This window comes from Littorina saxatilis, linkage group LG12 (assembly GCF_037325665.1).
Source record: "Littorina saxatilis isolate snail1 linkage group LG12, US_GU_Lsax_2.0, whole genome shotgun sequence".
In the NCBI taxonomy this organism is placed as follows: Eukaryota; Metazoa; Mollusca; class Gastropoda; order Littorinimorpha; family Littorinidae; genus Littorina; species Littorina saxatilis.
This window is the reverse complement of record NC_090256.1, coordinates 73792900-73820002: the sequence shown is the minus strand read 5'-3', so window position 1 is coordinate 73820002 and position 27103 is coordinate 73792900. Positions and strand designations below refer to the sequence as shown.

General features: G+C 41.0%; 1 protein-coding gene across 2 annotated transcripts; it reads left to right on the top strand.

Moving 5' to 3' along the window:
• Positions 1 to 2: 2 nt before the first annotated feature.
• Positions 3 to 26040, top strand: LOC138983247 (ras-related protein Ral-a-like). Of its 2 annotated transcripts, XM_070356680.1 has the most exons (6): positions 3 to 126; positions 3007 to 3144; positions 4078 to 4286; positions 18887 to 19061; positions 22960 to 23128; positions 25627 to 26040. In XM_070356680.1, the coding sequence occupies exons 2-5, from the start codon at positions 3037 to 3039 to the stop codon at positions 23113 to 23115; spliced, it is 648 nt and encodes a 215-aa protein (XP_070212781.1). In that variant the 5' UTR covers positions 3 to 126; positions 3007 to 3036; the 3' UTR covers positions 23116 to 23128; positions 25627 to 26040. The 2 variants fall into 2 exon arrangements, with proteins under 2 accessions (XP_070212781.1, XP_070212782.1); XM_070356681.1 differs by lacking the exon at positions 22960 to 23128 and having other exon boundaries at positions 25627 to 25982.
• The last annotated feature ends 1063 nt before the right edge of the window (positions 26041 to 27103 follow it).

Sequence of the window (27103 nt, the reverse complement as noted above, 5' to 3'; positions counted from 1 at the left end):
GGGTCATCGTGACGTCATCAATCCCAGCACACCTCACCGGCCCTCGCCATTTCCAGTTTGGGAAAGTTGCTTCCTCAAATGATTCTCAACTTGCTGCTGAATCTGAAGTCGTGTTAAAACTCGCTGGTAAGTAATGTATGTTCATAACGTTGGCTATTATTTTTAACAGCGCTACACACTGACATTCTCATCTTCGAGGTTTTTGACACCAGCCAGGGGATATGCGTGAAGTTCACATCGAAAGAACGGAAACTCTGGTTCCATTTCCTGGGGCAGGGCAGCAGCTTTTATTATCATAGCCATGGGGCCTGGAAGACGTGAGATCAATTAATCAAATGTGCATTGCCGCTCAAGACGGTTATTCATTTATTTCGAATGACAGGGGAGCAAATTTGCTGTTGACTTCAGAGGGAGTAAACTGAATGAAGTTCTGTAGTATTTAAATATTTAACTTTAGTCTTTACTCCTTTAGTCTTATCAGTCTCACAGTCATACCCACACTCTCTGTATTTTAGACTGTCAGTCTCACACTCTCTGTAGCCAAAGCCTCAAAAGACTTTTTGCACAAGAGATTCTCTGGTAATCTTGAACTTTAGCGTGTTAAATTCATAGCTCAGAATTCCGAGGCATTTAAGTCTCCAAATTTGTAGAACCTGCACTTGTAATCATAACAAGTCATTTTAGATCCCTTTGAAGTTACGGAATGAACTTCGATGAACTGTACGAATGCATTTCGTTTACTTGGGTCAAAGAAGGAATTATCCGGATGAGCGGGGCAAGGGAAACAACTCTTTCGTGTAAATGATGTCCCATGGTTGACAACGTACGCCATTGTCAGTGCATTTTCGTCGATTGAACAACCAAATTAATTAATTATGCTTAAGTTTGGAGCTCAATCCGTCAGTTAATTTCACGACAAATGTTCTTTAGCTTGCTTACATAGACTTGTATCAAAAATAAGTAAAGAATGTTACTGGATTCTGAGCTATGCACGCTAAAGTTCAAGATTACCGATTCTCTTCTTATAGGGGTCGATGCCTGTAACAAACTAACATAGCTCAAACTCTCACGGAGAATGTACTTTATTAGTCCCCAGTTTAAAATTAAAGTTCAAAATCAAAGCCTTCTTTTTTCGAAGTTTCTTTTTGAAGGATGTTTCAATTTTCTTTTAATCTGTTAATGTACGTACTGAAACACCAGCAGCATAATCATGATACATCACATGTTTGAGAATTAAGCCAGCACTTTTATATAGGATATATGTACAGGGATGGCCAAATTCACCGCCTGGTCGCCAGGGGCTAGTTAAAAATTCACCAGGCTAGTACTAATAGAAACCGTCTGGAAGCTCGCCCGGCTGGCTAGTGAATATTTTGGTCAAATGCAAAGCAACTTTTGATTTTACTATTGAGTTTCATTTTTAGAAGCCAAATCAACACTGCACATGCAGAAACTTCTGTCGTCTGCAAAATAGCCGCCATGTTCTACTTCTACTTCTAGTGACACAAGAACGAGGCTCCCATCATGTACGCGCATTTGACTTTTTATTTGAACTGTTTCTACTTTTACTACTGATTCCAAACACGCATTTTTTATTTATCAGCTGAACGGTGAACCCATGTAAAAAGTGTCATGAAAAGAGTGATGCTGAAAAGAAGTATAAAACCAAACAGCATAAGAAAGAGAAAAGATCGACCATTCAAAGAGCATTGGCGAGTGATTGCCGATAGCGTAGAGGAAAGTGGTACGTTTGAGTTTAATGGGAAGACGATGGTGGGTTTTAATCAAAAATATTCTTAAGAACATGTAGGAACAGCCATAAAAACTCAGATTGGAACAACATTAATTGCTCAATTTGGAACAGATCAAGTCGCTGAAAACAAAGATTGCTCATTGCAACTTACGTGACATCAGTGAAGCACAGTGCATAAAAGCCAGCTGAGCGCGGTCGTACTTACTACAGCTATTTAGTGTGTATGAATTATACTAACACTACTGTTTAGTTGTTTGTTTGTCTGGCGGGCTTGTGACTTTCTTGGAGCTACTCGCCCAGCTGGCGAGTTAAATTTGTTAGATTTGGCTTAATAGACGATTTTTGGAAATCACTCTGTCAGGTTTGTTTGGGTTGTGAAAGAGTGAGGACCCTTGCTTTTGCTTGAACAAATATTGACCTGTGCTTCTTGTACCCCTGTTTGAGACACAACCCCTCGCCTATAATGCTATAATGTCACATGGGAAATGAATGTCACATGGGGAAACTTTCCCACGTGACATTGCAGGCCTGCAGTCACTATCGAGATGATGTGTCTCAAAGTCGTGTACAGGAAGCACATGATATGCAAGGGTACTCAGTCTTTAGTTTCACATCCCGTATAAACCCGACAAAGTTATTTCCAGGATTCGTCTATTAGGCCAAAAAAAAAAATAGGTGTGGTTACGGTAACATAGCCAAAAAAAAATAGGGTAAGTAGGTAGGCAATCACTTTTTTTTTTTTTAATTTTTTTTCTAATGTGTACAAATTAAACCTACTTGACAGGGAAATAAGTGTGCGACACGGGCGCTTTCGCTTTCATTGCGTTTTTTGCACTCGGTTTTTGTTTTTTGTTTTGTTTTTTGTTTTGACAAATGTAATAAAAAGTTATAGGATCGGCCCCTAAAAATAGGGTAGGTCGGGTTACCGTAACCACACCTATTTTTTTTTTAGGCCTTACACTTGCAGGGTATCTTCTCTCTTCTCCCCTGCCTTCATTTTCCTGAAAATCTCAGTGTGGTATTCACCAGTTTCTTTGTCCATGGATGACCACTCAGCTGCTAATAATAGTTTATAATGTGCAGAGATGAGTCAGATTGTCAAGGATAGCATTAGCAATCATAACTTTTCATTGTTAACAAGGCATAAGCTAAGCGAGGGAGTCGCACTTTATACTTCCTTATCTTTTTGAGAGATTTCTGTTCTAAATCTAAGTCTAGCATTAGCAATACTTGGTTGTGTCTGTGAATTTCAGTGTAGGACATCACTGCAACAAACAGCCAAGATGTCCAAAGCCAAAACTCAGCAGCCGGCTGTGATCCACAAAGTGATCATGGTGGGCAGTGGAGGAGTGGGGAAGTCAGCTCTCACACTTCAGTTTATGTATGAAGAAGTAAGTACATGTATTACTACTATTAGTCACATAATGAAATGTTGGTGTTGTTGGCTATTTTGTTAATCGAGTGACGGTTGTACTATTCTGAGAATTAGCTCCATCACCTTAGCGTAATTTGTGAATAAGATAACAATAAAAATGTACTCACCAGAAAACAGCAATAAGAATCATAAACAAGAACTAGTTAAAAAGTAGTTTCGACTTATGTCTTCATCAGCACAAATTACAAAAAACAAAGAGCTAAAAAGAAGAGTAAATATCACAATTATTAATATTCTCTATTATTTGTAATTTGGGAGTTTGTGTGTGAGTGTAATTATGTTGAATCTCTTTGACAACAGTTTCAAACGTTACACAAGTCATAACTAATTAGTAATATGAATATTGCTTTGATGTTGTACGTACCTAGTTGTGATTCTTTAGTGAGTAGATTTCCTGTTTCTTTGTGTGTCACTGCCGTCTCACTTTCTCTTGTTACCATTGTCATACGTGTATGACTATGAGTTACTTCCTTGATTGACCTGGATACTTTATCAGTCATTGTTCAAGGAAAAGAGTTTCAAGTGGATTCGATTTCATCTTTCCTGTTGACAATGACACTTAAAAATTGTTTAGTAAATAGTATATGATTATGTGAAGCTGTTAGTAACTGAAGAATGTGTAATTTAACAATGTTTTGGGTTATGATTAGTGATATTTTTGTAACCAATAATTTGAATAAGCAAAAGAAATTTTCATCAATAAGTAATATCTGTCGTATCCCCCTAACGACCATTCCACCCCACCGACATCCACACCCCACCGAACCCAATCCAGCCATCCATCTCCCAAAAGTGAACATGATAACAAAAATTGAGGTCTCAGACAAGATACATTAGATGATTTTTTTCTGCATCTTCATTAAATGTGTCTGCTTTCTTTTGCTTTCAGTTTGTGGAAGATTACGAGCCAACAAAAGCAGATTCGTACAGAAAGAAAGTAGTGCTAGATGGAGAGGAGGTTCAGATCGACATTCTGGACACCGCGGGGCAGGAGGATTACGCTGCCATCCGGGACAACTATTTCCGTACGGGGGAGGGCTTTCTCTGTGTCTTCTCCATCAAGGAGCAGGAGTCTTTTCAGGCAACACAAGAATTCAGGTACGTCTTTTGGGGAGGTTTTGAAAATAGATCTGTGTTGATCGAAGCCAGGACGGGCGCAGTGGCGTGGTGGTAAGACGTCGGCCTCCTAATCGGGAGGTCGTGAGTTCGAATCCTGGCCGCTGCCGCCTGGTAGGTTAAGAGAGGAGATGTTTCCGATCTCCCAGGTCAACTTATGTGCAGATCTGCTAGTGACTTAACCCCCTTCGTGTGTACACGCAAGCATAAGACCAAGTGCACACGGAAAAGATCCTGTAATCCATGTCAGAGTTCGGTGGGTGATAGAAACACGAAAATACCCAGCATGCCTCCCTCGAAATCGGCGTATGCTTCCTGAATGGCGGGGTAAAAACGGTCATACACGTAACGTAAAAATCCACTCGTGCTAAAAACATGAGTGAACGTGGGAGTCTAAGCCAATGAACGAAGAAGAAGAAAATCGGAGCCAGAAATCATCGTTCAGGCAACACATGAATTCAGGTCAGTCTTATGGGAAGGTTTTGAAAAGAGATCGGTGTTGATTGTAGCCAGAAATTATCGTTCGTATGACTGCCTGTTGATGAGACAAGTGACAAGAGATAGCGGAAGGGGATAGCGGAAGGGGATAGTAAATGAAAGACCTACAGTGGAACCCCCTGTTTAACTTTAGGACCTTCCAATTCAAGACTCTCCTCCTTTTTAGATTAGAAGTTTTTATTTTTTATTTGCACATGTGCATGTGGCTTTTTACTTGACAGATATCATGCAAACTGTGTTCCCTGGATGTGGGAGGAGGGTAACTTTCCTTGTAAAGTCTGCAAAAACCATTTTTGACATTTTTCATAAATTTGTTCTTGGGAGGGTCAAAAATAAGTTCTGGTCGGGAGGAAAACATTGTGTTGGTCGGAGAATCGTAAACATTGAATATTTTCTTGGCCTATATAAAACATTGCAACCTCAGCATTCTGATGCATTTGCGCGTGTTTGCACACAAACATCTGTGCCCAGTGGTGTACTCAGAGGAGTCATAAATCAAAAGAAATAGCTTTCTTGAATTTTTCTGGTATATTGAAAATTAAGCATTCATTTTTTGTTTTCTTCAGGTCAGTGGTCTTGTTGGCAAAAAGTTTGAATGTGCTTGTTTTCTTTACTTACTCTTGCTCAATGGTTCTTATTTCATTGTCTCTCTTTTGTGTCTCTTCATATTTTGCTGCTGTTGTTTTATGAACTAAAGACTCAAGAGTCAGAGTGTCATATACAATAGATCAATTGTCAGTTGAATTTTACCTTTGCCAAAGAAAACTTGTGATGACCTTCCAAGAAAGTGAGTGGTTTGTCAGTTTTGGGATCCATAGGAATGGTACCAATCATAGCAAAGTCAAAGCAAAGTTTTAACATTTATACACTACAGTGTTCAGTCAAGATTCATTACCCTTTCTCTTCACTTGTAGGGATGTTTTAGATCCTTGTCTTGCTGTAGTGCCAGTGTAATTGGCCTTCAAGCTGTGTTATCTGAAGCAAAGAGCGTGAGTCTGTAAGTGAAATCTGCTGTCTATGATTGCTTAAAATAAGCATTATATGCTTGAGTATGTAATCATCCATGCATTGTTCTTGTCATGATTAAAATTGAATAAAGTTTTGTTTAAAGAGCGTGAGGTGTGGGGGGGGGGGGGGGGTGATGACTGAGTGGAACAGCCCAGAGCAGTGCACGGTGGCTGGATCTAAACACTTGAACAGCTCACCACAGTTAGGTACTGCATTGGCTACAATGTTAAACTGATAGATGCTTCCTTGCATCCTAAACGCTTCCGCAGATCGTTTGAACAGGATGGTACTGTTGATGGCTATTGCGGTACATGTACTAATATTCTGTGGCTGTGAAAACGTTTTGCATACCTTCACCCATCCATTGTCTCACACCCCCGGCCCCCTCCATTCTGTCTGTATTTTTTTCTATATCATTTCTGCCCCTCACCTGTTTGAACAGGTACAAAGCATTCTGTCACAACAGTTGAGCAGCAGTTGTTAACTCAACTGTTGTAATTTGAACTGAAAAGATAACTGCTGTCAAAACACCCAACCCTGCTTGATGGATAGGTGTGAATCTCTCAAAATCCAATGCCTAATGCTTTAAAGCAGAACCAGTCATGTTTTAATGAGACACGCTGAAATCAACAGGCCATGCTGCAAAGGGTGCTACTCACTGCCAGGCTGTGACTTTGAAAGCCGTCTGTTACAATTGAAGTAAATTTGTTTACAAATATTTGTTGTGTATATAGTGGCTTGGAGCCAACACAATCCATCAAATCAAACAAGAGTACACATGGATTTTCTTTGTATTTTTGCGTGTATGATTTATCAGCTAAGCAGCTCTAGAGAGAAAAACGGGAAGAGATCAATTTAGAGTTTGGGTTATTTTTTTGTAAGATTCAAAATGAGAGTGCAGACTGCTGCAAATGGTACAGCGGTTCATTTGTTTCAAGATCTCTGAAACATAAAATCTGATCACGACTGTGTATCAACAGATACATTATATGATTACAAGTGTTTGACTCGAACATTTAGTTCAGGAATAGAGTCCTGGCAGATCTGGACAGGTGTAATAACAACTCTTTTGTGTCAATTAAAATGAACTCATTAGATTGGAAATTATTCTTCCCCGCATCTAACCTGCCTGTCAACGATTATTAAATGCACATTATAATAAGAATTGTGAAGAAAGAAACAAATATATAATATTTGGGACATTCAATACAAAAGAAGATGAGTCAGGGTTGCACACAGGTTGCGCCCCTTAAAAATGTTTTAATGTTGTGCAGCTGACCATTTACTCAGACTCGTTCTCCTTGACCCCATGCTCACCCTCCCATCGCCATAGCGATCAGCTTATTCTGTGATTCATTAGAACGCATGTGCTGCTGCTTTAAAACCTTTTTTAAAAAATTTTTAGGGAAAAACATTCTTAATCTTAGTCTAGAAATGTTGAAAATTACAGCTGCAAAATTCCACACATGTTTACATGTTGAAGATAAACCCACAACAACCTGTGTGCCAACGATGAAAATACAACCAGAACAATCCACATGTTTGCATGTAACTTCAGAATGCAGCATGTTAAAAAAAAGATGAACGAGATCAAAGGGGATGGAGAGAATAAGTGAAATCTGCTGTCTGAGTTCCCGTTCAGTCACTGCATTAGTCTGTAAGTGAAATCTGCTGTCTGAGTTCTCGTTCAGTCACTGCATTAGTCTGTAAGTGAAATCTGCTGTCTGAGTTCCCGTTCAGTCACTGCATTAGTCTGTAAGTGCGCATATATTGGAAATGCATACATGCACAAGTTTTTAAACCACTACCAGGGGATCACAGACACAGGAGGACCATGATTTGTTGCTGGTAGATCTGTAGTACACTCAGGTAGATCTGTAGTATACTGAGTCAGTGGTGTGGTGGACATTGATCCACATGGGTTATTTATTTGTGTCTGTGGGCAGGGGCCTTTACATTGAGGTCCCCTGGGGCTCATCTGTAATATGTGACCCTCCACCACGAAATGAGTCGCATGTCACCTCGCGCGGTTCTGCGCTAGGCTTGATATAAGTCCGGAGAGTGTATGGTAACAGTGTGAGGGTCACCTTAGTCACAGGTTTATAACTCAAACAGTTTCCGCTCTTTTCTAAAACGGTTTTCAACACTGGATAGAGCATAACAAACTCTTTATGAAAATGTAAAAATATGAAAATCATGCAAAGGTGACATGCGACTCATTCCGTGGTGGAGGGTCACATATCTTAGTGGCTAGGGGCTGCCAGGCGTCTACAGTGCTACCTTTATCTGTGAAGGGTTACCATTGGGGGGGGGGGGGGGGGGGGGGGGGGGGTTCGCGTGTGTGTATGTGTGAGCAAATGTGTGTGAACACTGTGTGTGTGCATCTGCATGTGTGTGTCTGTCAGTATTGGTGTTAACCGGTGATGACCGGTATTTTACCGGTTGAAATGAGAAAATACCGGAACAAAATTGGCTACTGGTATGACCTACCGGTTGATTTTTAGAACTACCGATTTTTTTCGCTGGTAAAACACCAAAACCAGTACTCTGAGTTGGACTCTTACAGGCTCCAATGACCAGCCTACCGTTTTTTCTGGACTGTTTTGTTTGCATCATAAAAGTTTGCGTACCGGTTTGAGAAAATACTGTGCGCGCGCACATAATTATTTGAGAGAGAGGGAAAGAGAGTAGCAAAGTTCGTCTGCTCTTAAGGTATTTAACTTTAAGGTAAAAAACTCAACATCAAAGAAAATGAAAGGAGGGAGAGAAGAAATGAGAGCTGCTACCTGAGCTGTCTTCTGTAACTCTGGATAACACATGAACAGTGTGGCATTTTGTAAAACTTAAAGCTGTGTGTTCCTTTTTTTGCTAGAGAGGATTCTCTCTCTCTCTCTCTCTCTCTCTCTCTCTCTCTCTCTCTCTCTCTCTCTCTCTCTCTCTCTCTCTCTCTCTCTCTATTTATCTCTCTCCCTCTCTATCTCTCTATCTCTCTCTTTCTCTCTCTCTGGACAGATTGGCAAGGACGTATTGTAAGACTAGGCAATGCCTAAAATCTCCATCCTTCTGTAATAAAGTTTAATCAATCAATCAATCAATCTCTCCCTCTATCTCTCTTTCTCTATCTCTATATCTCTCTCTCTCTCTCTCTCTCTCTCTCTCTCTCTCTCTCTCTCTCTCTCTCTCTTTTTTTGTTTTGTTTTTTGCGTGGATGTCAATTAATGTCTGATGTTAAATGCCCCCAACCCCCACTTCCAGTAAGAGCGCTGAATACCAGGAAGACAAAGTGCCAGGACAATTTAAGGCACCATTTCTCAACATAAACATGTCATCTGCCAAAAGGAGCTAAAGTAGGCTGCAAATCGACAAATAGTTTTGTTTAGCAGAACTTAACTTGAAAAGTGTTTGTCTTGAATGTGTTCCAAAATATATGCGGCTGTTATATTTAATTACAGCCTCAACGATTTACTCAGCTAGGCAGCCTATTTTCCCTTTATCTGCGCTGGTTGTGTTGAATTTATCAGAAAATGTGTAATGATTGTGGCAACAGCTTAGTACCCTTCTAAAACCATGTAAGTTTGATGTATTTTGTTCAGCAGAAAGCAAGGATATTGTCATGCCAAATGCTTTTGTATGGATAGAAAAATGCCAACACTAAAGTGCTGTAATGGTGTAAGGACAGGTAATATTACCTGGGTGAGATCACCCTATCTTTAAATAGAGTGTGACTCAGCCTGAAAACTAGTACAAAGCAGTGCAAGTGTCAATAGGTGACACCCCTGTGTCTCAGGTGTGCTATTAGTGATTACGGAGCTTCTCTCTCTGTTTCTGTCTCTTTACACATGTTATGGTATGATAAAATCACAAGTGATTTCTCTCAGCTCTCTCTCAGCTTCTTTGTATCACATACACACACACACACACACACACACACACACACACACACAGACAGAATTCATGCATGGCACACTTCCGGACAAATTATAGTTGTACCCTCCATGGTGTAGAATGTAGGCGTGAGTGTAAAACTATGTCAGGAATGCTATGAGCTCCTCAGACTGGTACCTAGAGTATACACCATTAGGACAGGTGCTTGAGATGTACAGGTGATAAGAATACCTGAGCAGTCAGGAGGCTGCAACTGCTGCTAGTAGAAAACTAGTATAGTACTCGACCCATCTGCTTCCAAGGCTGTGTGAATGTAGACACAGTGAAGAGGGGGGGGGGTCGTTGATGGGTGTGTGGGAGGGGGAGGGAGGAAGTAGTAAACACTCCCTGTGATGCTTGTCCCCAGGATTAGCAGGGGGGGCTGGCCTTTCAGCGGCTGGCAGGAGTCCAGAGACTTGACTAGTCAATGAGACCAACAGCTGACCACAACTTGTTCTCACTCAATCACTGGGCTGGCTTGTCCGCTGTGTGTGCAATGTAACTTCTCCCATCCCAGCCTTACCCTCAGCCCCCTGTGTTGGGGGGGGTCTTAAATTGTTGTTGCTGAGGAGTTGAAGTGTTTTAAGCTTTAAAACGGGGGTTAGGCAGAAATGGTTCAACGCTCGAACACATCTTGCCTTGTTTCAAGTATAGAGGTATTTTCCTTCATGGCAGTTGCTTTTTGCTAGGGAAAAGACTGTAATAGGAGTAAGAGGAACCTGTAACAAAGAATGGCGTAGGTAGAGAGAGCAACATATATTTTGACACATATTATATTGTTACAACTCAAATTAACTTGAAACTGAAAGGACAAAATGAAAGGAGTAGAAAAGAGAGAGATGCGTTGGACCAGGTTTTGTTATTATAGGTGACGGGCACTGTGGCAGGTGGTAAGACGGTCCAGGGTTCAAATCCCGGCCGCGGCCGCCTGGTGGGTTAAGTGTGGAGATTTTTCTGATCTCCCAGGTCAACTTATGTGCAGACCTGCTAGTGGCTTATCCCCCTTCTTGTGTACACAAGACCAAGTGCGCACGGAAAAGATCCTGTAATCCATGTCAGAGTTCGGTGGGTTATAGAAACACGAAAATACCCAGCATGCTTCCTCTGAAAGCGGCGTATGGCTGCCTAAATGGCGGGGTAAAAACGGTCATACACGTAAAATTCCACTCGTGCAAAAACACGAGTGTACGTGGGAGTTTCAGCCCACGAACGCAGGAGAAGAAGAAGTTATTATAGGCTTGCCAAATAGTCGGGAGTCTGCAGATGATCAGAGTATGACTTTGCAAAGGAGATTACTTGAAAGGTGCAATTGATGAGTTAAAACTTAATTGAACTGGATGTCAGTGAAAATGGAAAAAAGAAAGACATACAGCAAAGCAAAAACAACAGCTCAACAAGTAAATGAGGGCCTAAATGTTGTGTTCTGCTTTTTCTTCACAAGTAGTGAGTACAGGGCTGTTCCTAATACATACATGTAGCCTTTGATATTGCAGTATCTTGACAAGAGAGCAAGAAAGTCAGCTTGGCTTTACCGTTACCATATAATTATGTTAAACAGTCACTTTGAAACAAAGCGGAACACCTCCTTTGAAGATTTGCAGATATCTATGATTGAAAAGGACTAAGCCTAGTAAGGTCTAAAGTCGTTAACTGGGGGTTTTGAAAGGGGGTTCCACTGTATACTCTTAGGTGTCAGTAAAATAAAACTAATCTGCAGGTCATTTATTTTACATCATTATCAGTGTGAATTGATATGAGATGGAACTGATACCCTTAACTCATTTTTGTTTAACTGCTGTGCTTGCAGTCAATCCTAGTTTTTGTACACATTTTTTCCCCTTCCTGTCACTCAGATCTTGATGGCTCTATGATTCTCTTTTATATTCTTTGATGATTCTGTTAAAACACGATCAACATTATTCCTGGTTTTTGGTTTAAAATTCTGCTTCTTAGCATAAAAATGACACCTATACAACAGCTGCTGTGACTGTAAGTTTTCTAGTGCATACAAGATTGAGAGGAAAAGATCTGGGCGTTTTCTTTCAGTGGGATAACCCTGTTGTGACTCGCTCTTCTAAGGTGTTGGATAACAGCTTGATAACTTTCTCGAGGAAACACCCCATTCCTCTGTCCCAGCAATTATTTGTGTGTGTGTGTGTGTGTGTGTGTGTGTGTGTGTGTGTGTGTGTCACTTTCTGTGTTTCTTTCTTTCAACTCATTACTGCAGTTGTGAGAGGAAGTAAAAATGAAAGGAAAATCTTCTAATGACTTGCAGCAATTAATTGTTTTGCTAATCATGCAGAGAAGGTGATTAGTCATCAGGCCAGAGGTTGGTGCTCATTGTGGATTATTCTGTTTGTCTAGGTGTTGATAATTCACCTTTTTCTTTTTATCCTGAGTTGTAAATCAGACTTAATCGTACAATGAATTATTGCAAAGCACTCGGTGGAACTCTGAGAGTGACAGGTACAAGAACGAGAAGAAGAGTTTGGCTTAAAAGATATATGTTTACTGTTACATGAAAAACAGACAAGGTTTTCCTTTTTTCTTTCTGGGTGCTTACTGTTTTTTGTTTTTGCTTATTTTGACTTGCCACTTTTGTGGTACAAAATAAGATCAGTCAAGTTGAGGCAAATAGTGTGTGTACGCATACAATTGTTTATGGGAGAGAGTGGGTGGGTGGGTGGGTGGGTGAGAGAATGCATTATGATACAGTACAGCTTTTCCCTTAATTTAAAGTCTACTCTTAAAATCGACTATTCAGAAGTCAAGAAGAGAAGTAAAGGCAACAGTATGACTTTATGTTACTATATAGTGACAGAACGGAAACACTTTGCAAGAGGCATTTTGCATCAGAATGGAAGTGTTTTTCTTCCTCCATCTACCCCCTGAAGGTCTGTCTCTGCTTCAAACTTTATTTGCTCTTTGATAAGTTTTGCATGCAAGTCAACCACTCAGTTTTAGTGGAAGAAGCATGCTGGGTTCGAATAAGACTGTTCCAGGTTCTGCATTTGATAAGCAGAGTTTTGGCTGCATGGTGAGTCCTAGAATGGCGGGCTGAGCCAGGCATAAGGTTGAAAGAAACGCATGCTTCTGGTGGTGTCCCATATCTTAATTGGGACTATCAGTAGACATGGGGTGGATGCTTTGGCCTGTGCCTTCCTGTTGGCTTCCTGCTGGCTTCCACTTTTCTGCTTTTCTTTTAGGAACACAAACACAGTGGAACCTGCCTGTTTAGACTTCCAGAAATCTGTTACAATCAGGTCTTTAAAAGGAGGAAGTGTTGAATGGTAGTTATCAACGGGAAATGTAAAAAACGCAAGGTCATTTAAGGAAGGATGTTTGACATTGGGGGTCTTAAAAAGCGCTTTCCGCTGTCCAATGGAAACATTTTGTTTAACACCGAAAACATGATATTGTGTACATGTATGCATGTTCAATTTGGTGTCATGTGCCTACATGAGAACACCCACGCAGAGAAGCTAATCTGTGGACATGCAAGCAGACTGACATCCTAAAGTGCACATGTGTTGAGGCAGATAAATACACATGTGCATGCAAACGTGCACGTAATATACACAAGTCTTCATTCTCCCACTGTCTCTCCCACCCTCCCTTGCTTTCGAATACTTGCCTTGCTGTCTCTCTCTCGCTCCCTCACTCCCATCCTCTTCCTTCCCTAGCTTCTTCTCTAACTCTCCCCTAAACCTGAACTGTTTACAACTACAATTAACAGTCGTTTTCTGTACTGCAACAGTGCGTCAAGCATTTTGCACTGTACATGCTTGTGTTTGCAGACAAACATTGGAAATATGAGTGTTCGAGTGAGGTTAGTTTCTTTACCAGCTGTTGTAAGTTTAATTACGTGAGAACGGGAAAAGGGTGAACAGTCTGCACACATGGGGGGTAACCTCAGGCAGCCTCAAGGATAAAAACAGATGCTTTAAAAAAGAAAATCTGTGTCCATGATTTGTTCAGTTTTTGAGTCACATGCGAAGCAAAAGTGAGTCTATGTACTCACCCGAGTCGTCCGTCCGTCCGTCCGTCCGTCCGTCCGGACGTCCGGACGTCCGTCCGTCCGGAAAACTTTAACGTTGGATATTTCTTGGACACTATTCAGTCTATCAGTACCAAATTTGGCAAGATGGTGTATGATGACAAGGCCCCAAAAAACATACATAGCATCTTGACCTTGCTTCAAGGTCAAGGTCGCAGGGGCCATAAATGTTGCCTAAAAAACAGCTATTTTTCACATTTTTCACATTTTCTCTGAAGTTTTTGAGATTTAATACCTCACCTATATATGATATATAGGGCAAAGTAAGCGCCATCTTTTGATGCCAGTTTGGTTTACCTTGCTTCAAGGTCAAGGTCACAGGAGCTCTTCAAAGTTGGATTGTATACATATTTTGAAGTGACCTTGACCCTGAACTATGGAAGATAACTGTTTCAAACTTAAAAATTATGTGGGGCACATGTTATGCTTTCATCATGAGACACATTTGGTCACATATGATCAAGGTCAAGGTCACTTTGACCCTTATGAAATGTGACCAAAATAAGGTAGTGAACCACTAAAAGTGACCATATCTCATGGTAGAAAGAGCCAATAAGCACCATTGTACTTCCTATGTCTTGAATTAACAGCTTTGTGTTGCATGACCTTGGATGACCTTGACCTTGGGTCAAGGTCACATGTATTTTGGTAGGAAAAATGTGTAAAGCATGTGAGTCGTATGGGCTTTGCCCTTCTTGTTTTTTATTCATTTGATTGTTCAGTTATGTAGTTTATTTCTCAGTTTCTGGCCAATCCTTTTTCTTGCATTACATCACATTAAAAAGCCAGGAATATGAACAATTAGTGAAATATTTAAAACCAGACATTTTGAGAAAGACAGAAAGGAGTCTTTTAGACGCATTTTCTGAGACATCTTTTTTCTCTGCTGCTGCTGCCACTGTTCCTGGCCTTCCGTCATTCTGCAGCCTCCATTGCGCTCACTTTGTTTTCTTAGCTGATTCCCTTAGACTTGACTCACCTGATTTGTTTTGCACAACTAGGCCTTATCTACGATCAGTCAATGTCTGATAGTGCTTAATCTTCACGCTCAGCCCTTGTTTCTGGATGAAGAACCGTTTGAGCTATTTCACCTTTGTAGCTAGAAACACAGTTCTCATCCAGAAGTAAAACAAGATTCCTTTGTTTTGTAAATGTCACGGATGTTGCAAGTAAGAAATTTTTGTTTGTTTGTGTGTTTAGTTTTGCTTTAGGGCATATGTCAAGCTCTTGAGCAATTTCACCAGAAAGTGCATGCATCAAATCGTCTGTTAATATAGCAGTTCTGCTCAACCTTTCAGATCACAGGTGTGTCCTCTCTGTAGTTCTACCTGTGTAGCAGGCCTCAGATATTATCAGTATTACAAACTTACATGCAGGTTTTGTATCAGTGTGGCGGAGGGTTTAGGATTCACCACCTGTTGGGCTGCCTGCTGCTTCCTATATGACATTCCACACGGTACAGCTGTTGGCATCTTTAGGGCTTCCAGCTACCTGACAGCAGGACTAGGAGCTCCCCCTTTTTTTCTTTGCACCTTGAGGTGCCCCTCCTGTATGGTCCATTGCTTGTTGCCTTACTTCTCTTTGACCCCTCCTTTGTCCTCCCCTCAAACCACCTGTGTAAAAAATTTTAAAAAAGGCATCGAAAATCGATTGTGTGCACATAGTATTCACTGTCATTCCATACTTTTCAGGGTCAGGATGGGGACAGGGGGGGGGGGGGGGGGGGGGGGTGTTGGGGATGGTGATGTGGGCTGGGGGTAGGTGGTGATGATATGAGGTGAAATGGCTCAAGTGACAGGAGGATGAGTGTGAGTTTACTGGTTTTTGCTTGTGTATGGGCAAGATTAATCAAATTAGAATGGTAGATTTGTCAAGTGGAAGCCCCCTATAACTGTTCATTTCAGCGTTGTGAGAAAAATTGAAATGATTATGATGACAACAAAACGAGAAGTCAGTTCTGTGCAGCACCCAGTAGAAGCCTCCAGCACAAAATGGACAGAGGACTGGTCAGTCAGATGGAACAGAGCTAGTCATGTGACTACTAACCCCTGACTACACACTCTGTAAGACCTCCAAATATCGGACAAAATCAGTTCTTAGAAAAAGGCGGAGCCTTAAAACAGAGGTAAATCTACCGTAACCAAGGTTACCAACATGAAGTGTTATTACAAGAAAAAATGCAAGAACAAACACAACCTGTGAAAAAATTCAAATGTAGCATATTACATTCAAAACTTTACACCATCACAGCGTTGAAATTGCTTGACTCCTCCTAATGGACAAGATGGGGAGCACAAGGGGAGAGAAACGTGCTGCACGTGCCCACCAGTTGAAGCCATGTATGGCGCCTTGATTTGATAAATTGCAGCTTTCATGTGATGGGAGTGGAAATTCCAGGGGGCATCATTCATGCCGCTTTAGTGGCTCTGTTGATATGTTTCATCACTCCATAGCTTTTTATGCGGGTGCTGCCTTCTTGAATCTCTCCACTTCCCACTTCATTTTTACACGTCAGCGAGTGAATAGGGAATAAGAAAGCTGTTTGGGCTAAGTACAGCATGACATCAGATGCCTGGCTGGAATTGAAAATGAAATTCTTGCTGCATCTACTTTAATGAACTGCTGCAGATAAGTTTGGCATACCTTAGGGAATCCGTGTCTGTCTTCAAGCCCAACAATTTGCGTTACTAGAATGTCTGGGGAAGAAATGGAAAGATTACAACAACAATATTTTTTTTTAGTGAATGCCAGTTAATATAACTTGAAAACACCTGCTGGTGAGGAAGTGACGAAACAGAAAGAAAATGTTTGTGAATGTCAAACAAATCATCAGTAGACAAAGTAGGTGTACGTAACTACTATTCACTTTTTACAAATACTTCCAGTTGTGCGATAAACTTTATGACTGACATGTGATGTTTCTTTTCACGATGCATACCTCATTCTCTGCAAAAGGCATTTTTCTGAGCTTGCCATATCTTTGAGCTGTTCCTCAAAGTGTGACATTTGCTAGGTGCACACAATTGAACACATGGACCTATGCCTGCATTTCCTTCAGATTATTACCCAAATCCCCACAACTCTTTCAAAAAGGGAGAAACGAACGCAGCACAGGCGAATACAGATACTTTGCCTAAATACGTTGTTTTTGGGCATAGATGCTGAAGCTAGTGGGAACTAATTTAATTACTTTCCACATCGTCTGATTCCTGCATATGTTGCATACTGCAGATTCTGATAGCAGAGTTTGACGGACGCAGCAGCGTATGGCTGCCTAAATGGTAGGGTAAATACGGTCATACGCGTAAAAACCCACCTGTGCAAAATAACATGAGTGTACATGGGAGTTTCAGCCCATGAACGCAGAAAAGAACAAGACGCGTAAGGCGAAATTACTACATTTAGTCAAGATGTCGAACTCACGGGATGAAACTGAACGCACTGTATTTTTTCACCAAGACAGTACAGCTTCGTCAATCCCCGCGTGAAGGAAATCGCTCACCTCCCACGTGCAAAACGTAGTGATATTGACACGCCAGATTAGCGCGGTAGCGTATTGTGATAAGCAGGAAAGCGCGCTTTTCTGTATTCTTGTTAACTTTCTGAGCTTGTTTTTAATGCAACCTATCATATCTATATGTTTTTGGAATCAGGAAATGATAAAAAATAAGATGAAATCATTTTTGGATCGATTTCTTAAATTTTAATCGTAAGACTAATTAATCTATTTTCGTTAATTGTGATCACATTTTAAGAGTAAACATGACATATGTATATATTTTTAGATTCAGAATGAGATGAAGAATACGATGCAATCAATTTTAAATCTGTTTGCGAAAAATCGATTTTAATGACAACTTTAATGAGCAAACTCATTAATTAAATTTTAAGCCTTCAATCTGAAATGCAATACCACAGTCCGGTCCCGCAGTGGGGCACTGCGGTTATGAAATTAAAGGCCCCTCCTGTTTTTGGAACCGCAGGAGCTTTCTAGTTTGCTGTTAGGTAGATTTTTGGTTCCTCTTTCCTGTCATGCTCTCTTTTTCTTCATGAATTCTTTTCTTTTTTCTGCCTTCTTGCTCATTCACCTGTATTTTTTCCAAAAATCTCTTCTCTTGCCGCTTGTCTCGCGATTCATGTATAGTTTAATCTGTTAGTGTTCTGATGTAAGTCCAGCAGTAGATAGGTTAAGCCTATTTTAACATACTGGAAACTGGTAATCTTCCAGTAGGTATTAATTTAGTTTTACTAAAGCCTGCTGGGACACAAGTAATGGGTTAGTGCATTTGTAAACAGGAATCGCTTGACAAGTGGCCCCCTTCATCCCCCCCTTCCTCGTCCTGATATGGCTCTGCGTAGTCGGCTGGACGTTAAGCAACAAATAAACAAACAAACAAACAAGATTACTTGACCAAAATTTCAACCAATTTGGTTGAAAAATGAGGGCGTGACAGTGCCGCCTCAACTTTCACGAAAAGCCTGATATGACGTCATCAAAGACATTTATAAAAAAAAAATGGAAAAAATGGCTGGAGATACCATACTCAGGATCTCTCATGTCAAGTTTCATGAATATCGGTCCAGTAGTTTACTCTGAATCGCTCTACACACACACACGCACAGACACATACACCACGACCCTCGTCTCGATTCCCCCCTCTACGTTAAAACATTTAGTCAAAACTTGACTAAATGTAAAAAGAAGAAGATAGAAGAGTTTAACTTGAAATATGTCTGTGGGAGGAGCAGGTTCCTGAGACTTGAGTAAATACTATGAATAGCTTTTGGTTTTATTTGTGTGATTGTTGTTGTTAGGGTGGAGATGATTGCATGCATGTATCTACATATTGCACAAAAGTAATAATAGAAATAAATGTGAATCCCAAACCTTCCAGCTGGAAGGTGGACGCACTAATGAGCAAGGCTATTGCTGCCATTGTGTGTGATATACTCTTCCTGCACACTGTAGCCAACACAGCTTTAATGATAATAAATAATGAGGATATAATTTATATTGCGCAAACCCTAAAATTGTTCTAAGCGCCTCACAATTCTGTACACTTTTTCAAATCATTTGTGGTTGTGTGTGTTGCAGGGAACAGATTCTGCGAGTGAAGAATGACGAGAACATTCCATTCCTGCTGGTGGGCAACATGATTGACCTCAAGGACCAGCGACAGGTCACCTACGAGGAAGCCTTGAAGCGTGCACAGGAATGGCGCGTCCCCTACGTCGAAACCTCCGCCAAAACATGCGTCAATGTTGACAAGGTGAGCAAAAACGTGAATTTGACAGGAACAAAAACTTTTTATGCTCTTTAGCTTAAAAGTCGTTAGTAATTGTCCTGATGTGTTTTACTGAAAGCACTTGTTGTGTACAGGCATACACCTCTTACAATACATTGACAGGAAGATAAGGCCCCCCCAAAAAAATAGTCTGTTTACGGTAACCCGACCGACCCTATTTTGTTCGCGCGACCCTAGACTTTTTTTTGGCATTTGGGAAAAGAAAAGAAAAAAATCTTTTGGTTTTTTTTGCAAAATAACGTAAAAATATGTTTTTTTGGAAGAAAAAAAATTTTCAAAAAAAAAAATAAAAAAATCCCGACCTACCGACCCTATTTTTTTTGGCCTATGTTACCGTAAACAGACCTTTTTTTTTTTTGGCCTAATGAAAATAACAATGGAAAAAATGTGATGTATGAAAGTAGACAGAAACATGCTGTTGTTGATGATCACAGAAGCCATGCTGATTGTGCTGCTAGTTGTTTTAGTACAAACATGATTTCAGAACGATTACAGATGTGAATATGCTATGAATTGGTTTTTTAATTTTATTTTTTATTTTTTAAGTGACGTGCATCCCATAGATTGAAAGAAAGCTGATCCATAATTCTTGAAACCTTGAACAATGATAATTCACTGATCAGAGCATCATACTTAGGGGATAAAGAAGGTCTACTCAGTATTTGCAGATTGAGAAGAACAAGGAAAGAGCATTTTCGAGCATGAATGATTGGTCTTTTTCAACAGTGCTGTCTTCAAAATGAACAGCTTTGAATAAGAAAAAATGAAGCAATTAAAACAGCACAGAGTGTTTGAACAGAACAAATCCCATGTAGAAACTGCTACTGTTGAGGAAGTACAACTGTGCAAGACTGTTGTGTTTCAAGGGTCCCGATGTAATGACACTGTATACTGCCTTTATTACATCCTGAATCTCCTTGACACTGTGTGTGTATTGCATCATGGATCATTTCATGGATTTGTGAGGAAGTAAAGCAGATGGTACAGTTGAACTCCTTTCCCCAAAAAACAACATTTAAGATTCTCTTCTTTTAAGACTCAGCTTTCAACAAATTTCTCACATTTTCTGTTCTTCTTCCTTCTTCCGCGTTCGTGGGCTGAAACTCCCACGTACACTCGTGTTTTTTGCACGAGTGGAATTTTACGTGTATGACCGTTTTTTACCCCGCCATTTAGGCAGCCATACGCCGTTTTCGGAGGAAGCATGCTGGGTATTTTCGTGTTTCTATAACCCACCGAACTCTGACATGGACTACAGGATCTTTTTCGTGCGCACTTGGTCTTGTGCTTGCGTGTACACACGGGGGTGTTCGGACACCGAGGAGAGTCTGCACACAAAGTTGACTCTGAGAAATAAATCTCTCGCCGAACGTGGGGACGAACTCACGCTGACAGCGGCCAACTGGATACAAATCCAGCGCGCTACCGACTGAGCTACATCCCCGCCCGACATTTTCTGTTCATAATGTCTGTGAATTTACCTCCATTTTAAGGCGAGACTGGTTTTCTCTGATTTTTGGCAGTCTTAAAATGGGGGTTCAGCTGCAGCATTTTCGTCCAGCAGTGTCACTGTGAAACTGAAAGTAGGATGCTGCATGCAGCTGAAAAGATGCTGGTAGAAAAACGTGCTAGGGGAGGCGGCACAGGGGTGTTTGTTAAACTACATGTCGTGAACTAATTGATACAAATGTGTGTGCATCAGGGTTGCGAGCATGGGTGTGACTGCTGCTGCTCACTCATGTAGTGTCTGTTAGTTTCGTGCTGGCTTTTAAAGTGCGCTCCACTCTGATCCGACAGCCCCCTTATTCTGAAATGGGGTTACAGAGCCATTTTAACGAGAGTGTCTGAACATTAAAAAGATGGAAATACGGTCAGATGGGTGTGAGCGTTTGTGGCTGACATGAGATGGAAGAGGCCCTGATATTTTAAGAGCCAGAAAATGAAGGTCCTGAATTAGGATAAAGTTTCTTGTTTAAGAACACCTGTTTCATTTCTAAAATTAATTAAAGAAAACCCCCTCATCATCCACTTTACTTTTGCTGTGTTTCTGTTGTGTTTTTGTGTATGTATTTTTGAGAGAAAACAGGCATAATTATCACTGACACATCTGGTTGTTTTTTGCAAGTGTCAAAGCTAGGAACAGTCAGATTCATTGGTCTGTATGAAGACTTTACAGGTTGTTAAATGCTTTTGACTACATTTGCAAGCGTGATTTCCAGGCAAAGGTTGCAGCAGACATAGAGACAGCAAATTACATTGTCAGCAAGACAGGCATTGGCTGACAAAAAATATTCTGTTTCGCAAAACTGAGGGAACCTTTAAGAACCCTGTCTCAGGTGAACACTGTCTGACACTGCTGTTTTAAGACACACACACACACACACCCCCCCCCCCCCACCCCAATCTTCTCCTCCCTCCTCCTTTTTTTAAATTACAAAAAAATCTCCTTTTTCTTTTCTTGAGTTAAAGTGAAGAGTTTGAAGGGAGAAAGCCTAACAACGGCAATTGAAATGTCAGTCTGACACGACCAAGTGTTACATGTTATTTATGCAGGCAGGCATAGAAATAAAAGTTAAAACATATTTTAAACGAAGACAATTCAAGGAAACCCAGGCCTCTTTGTTAATCTCTGCAATTTCAGCGCTAGAGGCAGTGGCTTCTACTTGAAACTTGTTTTGTTTCTGATACCAGTGATAACAATGAGCATTTCACCTTTCCCTCCAGAACAGTGGTCTGCTTGTGTTGCCTCTGTGTCTGTTTTTGTCTGCCTATGTGTTTCTGACTATATGACTGTTGTTTCTGTCTCGCTCGCTGTCTTGTCTCGGTCTCTCTTTCGGCTTTGTCAGGAGCTTTGTGCTCATGCGCATGTGCATGCACAATTGCACAGACAGTCACACACTCACTCGCTAACACACAGTCACACACACTCACACACACATACACACACACATACACACACACTCACTCTAACACACAGTCACACACACTCACTCGCTAACACACAGTCACACACACACACACACACTCACTCACTCACACACACACACACACACACACACACACACACACACACACACACACACACACACACACACACACACTCTCACTTGAAATAATTTCACTCTGAGTTTTAATGGATTTTATACCAGCAGTGTTAGATTTAGTGGTAGGGTGCTGTTAGGCAATTATGTGTGTGTGCATGTGCGTGTGTGCATGCCATAATGCGCTCTTCAAAATGATAGAGATCCAGGATGATTGCTCCACCCCTTTGAAGATAATCTTCCAGATCCAAACCAGCAAATAGTGATTTCTTTAATGGCCCGTTCACCTAGATGAGACACCCTATTGAAGAGTAAACACTCCTCAGGAGCACCGTTGTTCAAGACCTGTAACAGGCCATGTTCCCCATGGTGTAGCGGTGTAGCCCTGTGCGGCATCAAGGCTAAACTGTGTGTGGGTAGTGAATGTGATCACTGAAATTGTGTTTGTTTAGAAATGCATGCCTTTTTTTGATTGTGTTGTTTGTACGTATGTAGTTTGTGAGTGTGCTTCATACTTTTGAGTTTTTGAGTTTTTTCTTTTTGTTTTGATTGTTATGTGTTTTTTCTTTATTTTCAGGTTTTAGTTTGATTAATAATAATAGTATGGTGTAAACAACAGTTGACCAAGACTATGACGTAATCAACAGCTTTGCCAACATTCTCAATGGTTTTTTGATTCCGTCATTCTATTTTGTTGTCTGTATGCGTTTTTCTGCCTTTCTTTCGTTTTCTCTCTTTTTCTATTTCTTTCTTACTCATTTTTTTCTTCTTCTTTTGTCATCTTGTTTACTCAAGTGTAGCTGATGGTTGCATTCTTTCAGGCGTTCTATGACCTGTTGCGTCAGATGGGAAAGTATAAAAAATCCAACTCCCCTTCTCACCGCTCGCACGGTCACAATCGCCCCAATGCCAGCGGCTCTAAAACCACAAAATCGGAGAGCCAGTCTGGCACGAAGGGGTGCTGCGTTGTGTCCTAAAGTGCCAAAAAACGTATGGCTCCCGATCACCATCATGTAAACTTACCCTGGGCCCATAAATTGTTGCTTATAACTTCAGCACTGTTCATTGATGAACGCAATCCCACCCATCCCCCCCTTTTCTCTGACACTGCTCTGCTTTGAACGCTCTCTCTGCCCAATGCTTGCAGCAGCACTGTTCCATTTTGTAAACGGTTGCAAGCTGATCAGGAAATGAGGACATGATAGATGCTGGTTGATGATTTGCAGGCTGATTAGGGAAATTAGGACATGATTGACGATTGTTGATGATTGCAGGCTGATTAGGTAAAAGATTGCAGGCTGAGAGAGTTGCATGCTGTTCAAGCCTGAATGGTGTTAGCTTTTAATGAGATAAACTCTTTCTTTCTTTTTTTTTTCTTTCTTTCTTCTGTGAGAGGGAACTGATAAGGGAGGATTTTTGTGTGTGTGTGTGTGGGGGGGGGGGGGGGATGAATCACTGCTTATTTGAATCACTGGGTCTAACTTGTATTCATACTTATGTGCATTCACGCTATGTTCCAAATTCCCCTTCTCTTGAGCCCATTTGTTCACACTCCTCTCCCCAACTTGTCTTTCATCCATTGCTTAAAATGTGAAAATAAAAGCTGTGATTTTTTTCTTATAATTATTCTTGAGAGGTACTTTGTCAATCTAAGCACTGTTAATGGAGGTGTACATTTATTTTTATAACAGAATTGTTAATGGTTTTGGTCAACTTTGTGGAAGTGTTTTTAGCATTGGAGGGAGTTTGGGCACATCGCTTACATCAACACATTTCTTCATATCGGAAGTGAGAGCAATAAAGGTGTTATCAAGCTGATATCTACAGGGTTGGCAAAGGAAGCTTCCAAGTGCCATTTTATGACACATATATATATAACACCAGATTTAGCCCTCACATCGCCATCCCTGATACACTTGCATTCCACACCCCACCCCTCAGCATTCACTCTTGTAACCTTATCCACTCCTCTCCCCTCCTTTGATGTATCTTTTTTTCTTCCACATCAAACAGGTGCATAACCCACTACTTGTGTGAAGAAGCAAGCATCTGTGCCATTTTTTTCTCAGTGTTTTTTTACTTTTTTTTTCTGTTCTGAAAGTATCAGAATAGTAACATACCTGCATAACCCCAAAATGTTTCTCCCTCTCTATCTCTTTGTCTCACTCTTCATCTGTTCTGTATGTCTGTCTGTCTCTTTCTGTCTGACTCTCTCTCTCTCTCTCTCTCTCTCTCTCTCTCTCTCTCTCTCTCTCTCTCTCTCTCTCTCTCTCTCTCTCTCTCTCTCTCTCTCTCTCTCTCTCTCTCTGCCTCTCCCCCCTGTGTGTATAGACATTTTGTGGTACATCCTAACAACCCCAACTCTGTTTTAGTGTCACCTGTCCCCCCATCATACATACATGTACCATCAGTTTGCATGAAGTGCCAAGGATATAGCATCAATTATCATCAGTCCATGGGCCTTTTTCACCAGTTCCACAAGCGAAAACCTTTGAACCATTGCCCCTCAACATCCCCCATCCAATCCCCACCATTGACTCTCAAATCCACTCCCCCACCCGCTCCCCTCCCGAAACCACAGTCACACACCCTCCACCATCAACCTCACCACAGACACACTTGAAGGCTTCATGAGTGGGACTAAACCCAAGTTCTGCAAGTCTTTGTAGCAGTTTTATCTGTGGGTGCCACCATGATGTTCCTGCTGTGAAGTCTTAGTATACACCCTTTTGGCACTGCTGCGGTCTATTTTTGGGTGTGTGTACTCCTGCAGAGGCTTTTATGCATTTTTTTGGTCTTATGTCTATCTACATGATGTTATTTTATTTCATTCTGTACCACTGTGCAGTGTTTTTTTTCTGTATATTTGATACGGAGTGTGTGGTCCAGTGATAATTCCTTGTGCTGAAGGTAATTGAAATAGATGTAGATGTTTCCCAATACACAATTAACACTTTTCTTTTTTTAATTAGAAAAGAAGAAAAGGAAACAAAGTGGAACAATTTGCTTTGGTACTTTTTTTTAGGATTTGTCTTGGGGTATAACTAGACATTTCATTAAGACCCGGTTAGTGAGTGCTCATTATATACAGTAAATAATGATTTTAAGAAATACAACAGCAAGGCATAGAATGCATTGTTATCCATCAAGTGACAAAGCCTGGTAGCAGGCTAGGGCAGTGATAGCTGACCAACTTGTTGTTTGACTGATATGGGGGGGGGGGGGGGGGGGGGGCATTTTGTTTGATTATGATATGAAGAAGAGGCATTGTGAGCTGTTGAATACACAATCTTCACTAACAAAACAAGTCTTTTAAAGTACTGTGTTCCTGTGTTTTTCTTGTTTACTTATTTGACATGTGTGCTGTTTCTTTTGTATTTCAGTATTCAAATGCATGAACATAAACATGTCACACTTTTCTCACCTGTGTTTACCCACATACTGCCCCCTGTTAATACTAACTGTACTACTTTTCATTTGTGTTGCAGGTGTTTTACGACTTGATGCGGGAGATTCGCTCTCGGAAGATGGAGGCCATTCGACAGAACAACGGCAAGCAGAAGAAGCGGGAGAAGAAACGGAAGTGTACCATTTTGTAACGAGTGTCTAGCGTGTAGATGTGACGGAAGCGAGCGACCGATCGAGTGAGCGCAGCCACAGGCTCTAGACTGTGGACACTGGTCATCATATTGTCATCACAAACAACAACAACAATAAGAAAACAGCGTATCGTATTTGTCCCAGGGAGCTCCACGTTGACGTCATCATCCTCCAACTATGCTCCATCATGCTCCTACCTGTGTCTTGTGCTGCAACTTTTTTTTTTTTTTGGGGGGGGGGGGGGTGGTGTCAGTCAGGGATGGTTTCAGCAGTCACATGACTAGCTCGGTTCCATCATGCTCCTACTTGGGTCATGTGCTGCAATTGGTTTTTTTTGGTTTTTTTTTTTTGGGGGGGGGGGGGGATTCAGCAATCACATGACTTGCTCTGTTCCATCTGATTGGTCCTCTGTCATCTTGTGCTGGAGGTTTTTTACTGGGTGCTACATGGAACTGACTTCTCGTTTTGTCGTCACATGACCACCATCATCATCATCTCAGTTCTTCTCATCAACACTGAAATTAAAAGTTAGATTGTAATGTATTGTATTTGATTTTAGGTGATGTACTTCTCAACATATGTTTGACAATTTTCTGTATGACACAGCAAGTTAAAGCTTTGCTTTTCTTGTTCGTTTAAAAAAAAAAATCTGTTCTGTTAATTCAGCTTAAAACAAGTGAGTAAATTCCAGGCCAAGAGAATTACGCTGAGTGCTACTAGTCGCACCCCCCACCTAAGCAAGCTTTCTTTGTGGAACATTTGCAGGTTATGTTAAGATTAGGAGATAAGGTGTTGCAGGAACAAGTTCTAAAGCTTTCCTTTGGCCTCCGTTATGACAAAACCAATTCGGGTGGTTGGTGTGATGCCGTCAAAGTGATGCAAAGATGTCATGAGGTGACCAATGATGTGTACAAGAGCAAACTTGCCCTCAAATCCCACCCCCTCAAAACAAGAAGAAGAAATAAAGGCCAGTAACTGTATTTCTTTTGGGTAAAAACTAGTCACTTGTGGCGCTGACAATGTGGAATAGAGGCAGGGATGTTTGGCATCGGCAGTCTGCTAAATTCCGAAACTTCTTTCATGTCACAGAGCACATTGCGGATCTGATGAACTTTTGTTACGACGTGGGAAAGGGAACATCGAGGGCTGCCTTAAAATAATAAATTTTGAAATCTGACCTTTTGATGACATTTCGGCAAATTAGCCAAAGACAATAAATCCTAACCAACACCCTTGATATAGGAGGGGGGGGGGGGGGGGGGGGGACCTAGGGTAAATGGTAGTCTAAGTAGACTTTCAATTTTGCCAAACCAAACTTGTCTTGGGATTTCAGTGGTAGACTCTGCTTCTTGTGACAGATTATTT

Coding starts and splice junctions, on each gene's coding strand:
- LOC138983247 (XM_070356680.1), top strand. CDS start 3,037: ATGTCCAAAGCCAAAACTCAGCAGCCGGCTGTGATCCACAAAGTGATC. Junction 3,145..4,077: donor TTCAGTTTATGTATGAAGAA/GTAAGTACATGT, acceptor TTTTGCTTTCAG/TTTGTGGAAGATTACGAGCC. Junction 4,287..18,886: donor CAGGCAACACAAGAATTCAG/GTACGTCTTTTG, acceptor TGTGTGTTGCAG/GGAACAGATTCTGCGAGTGA.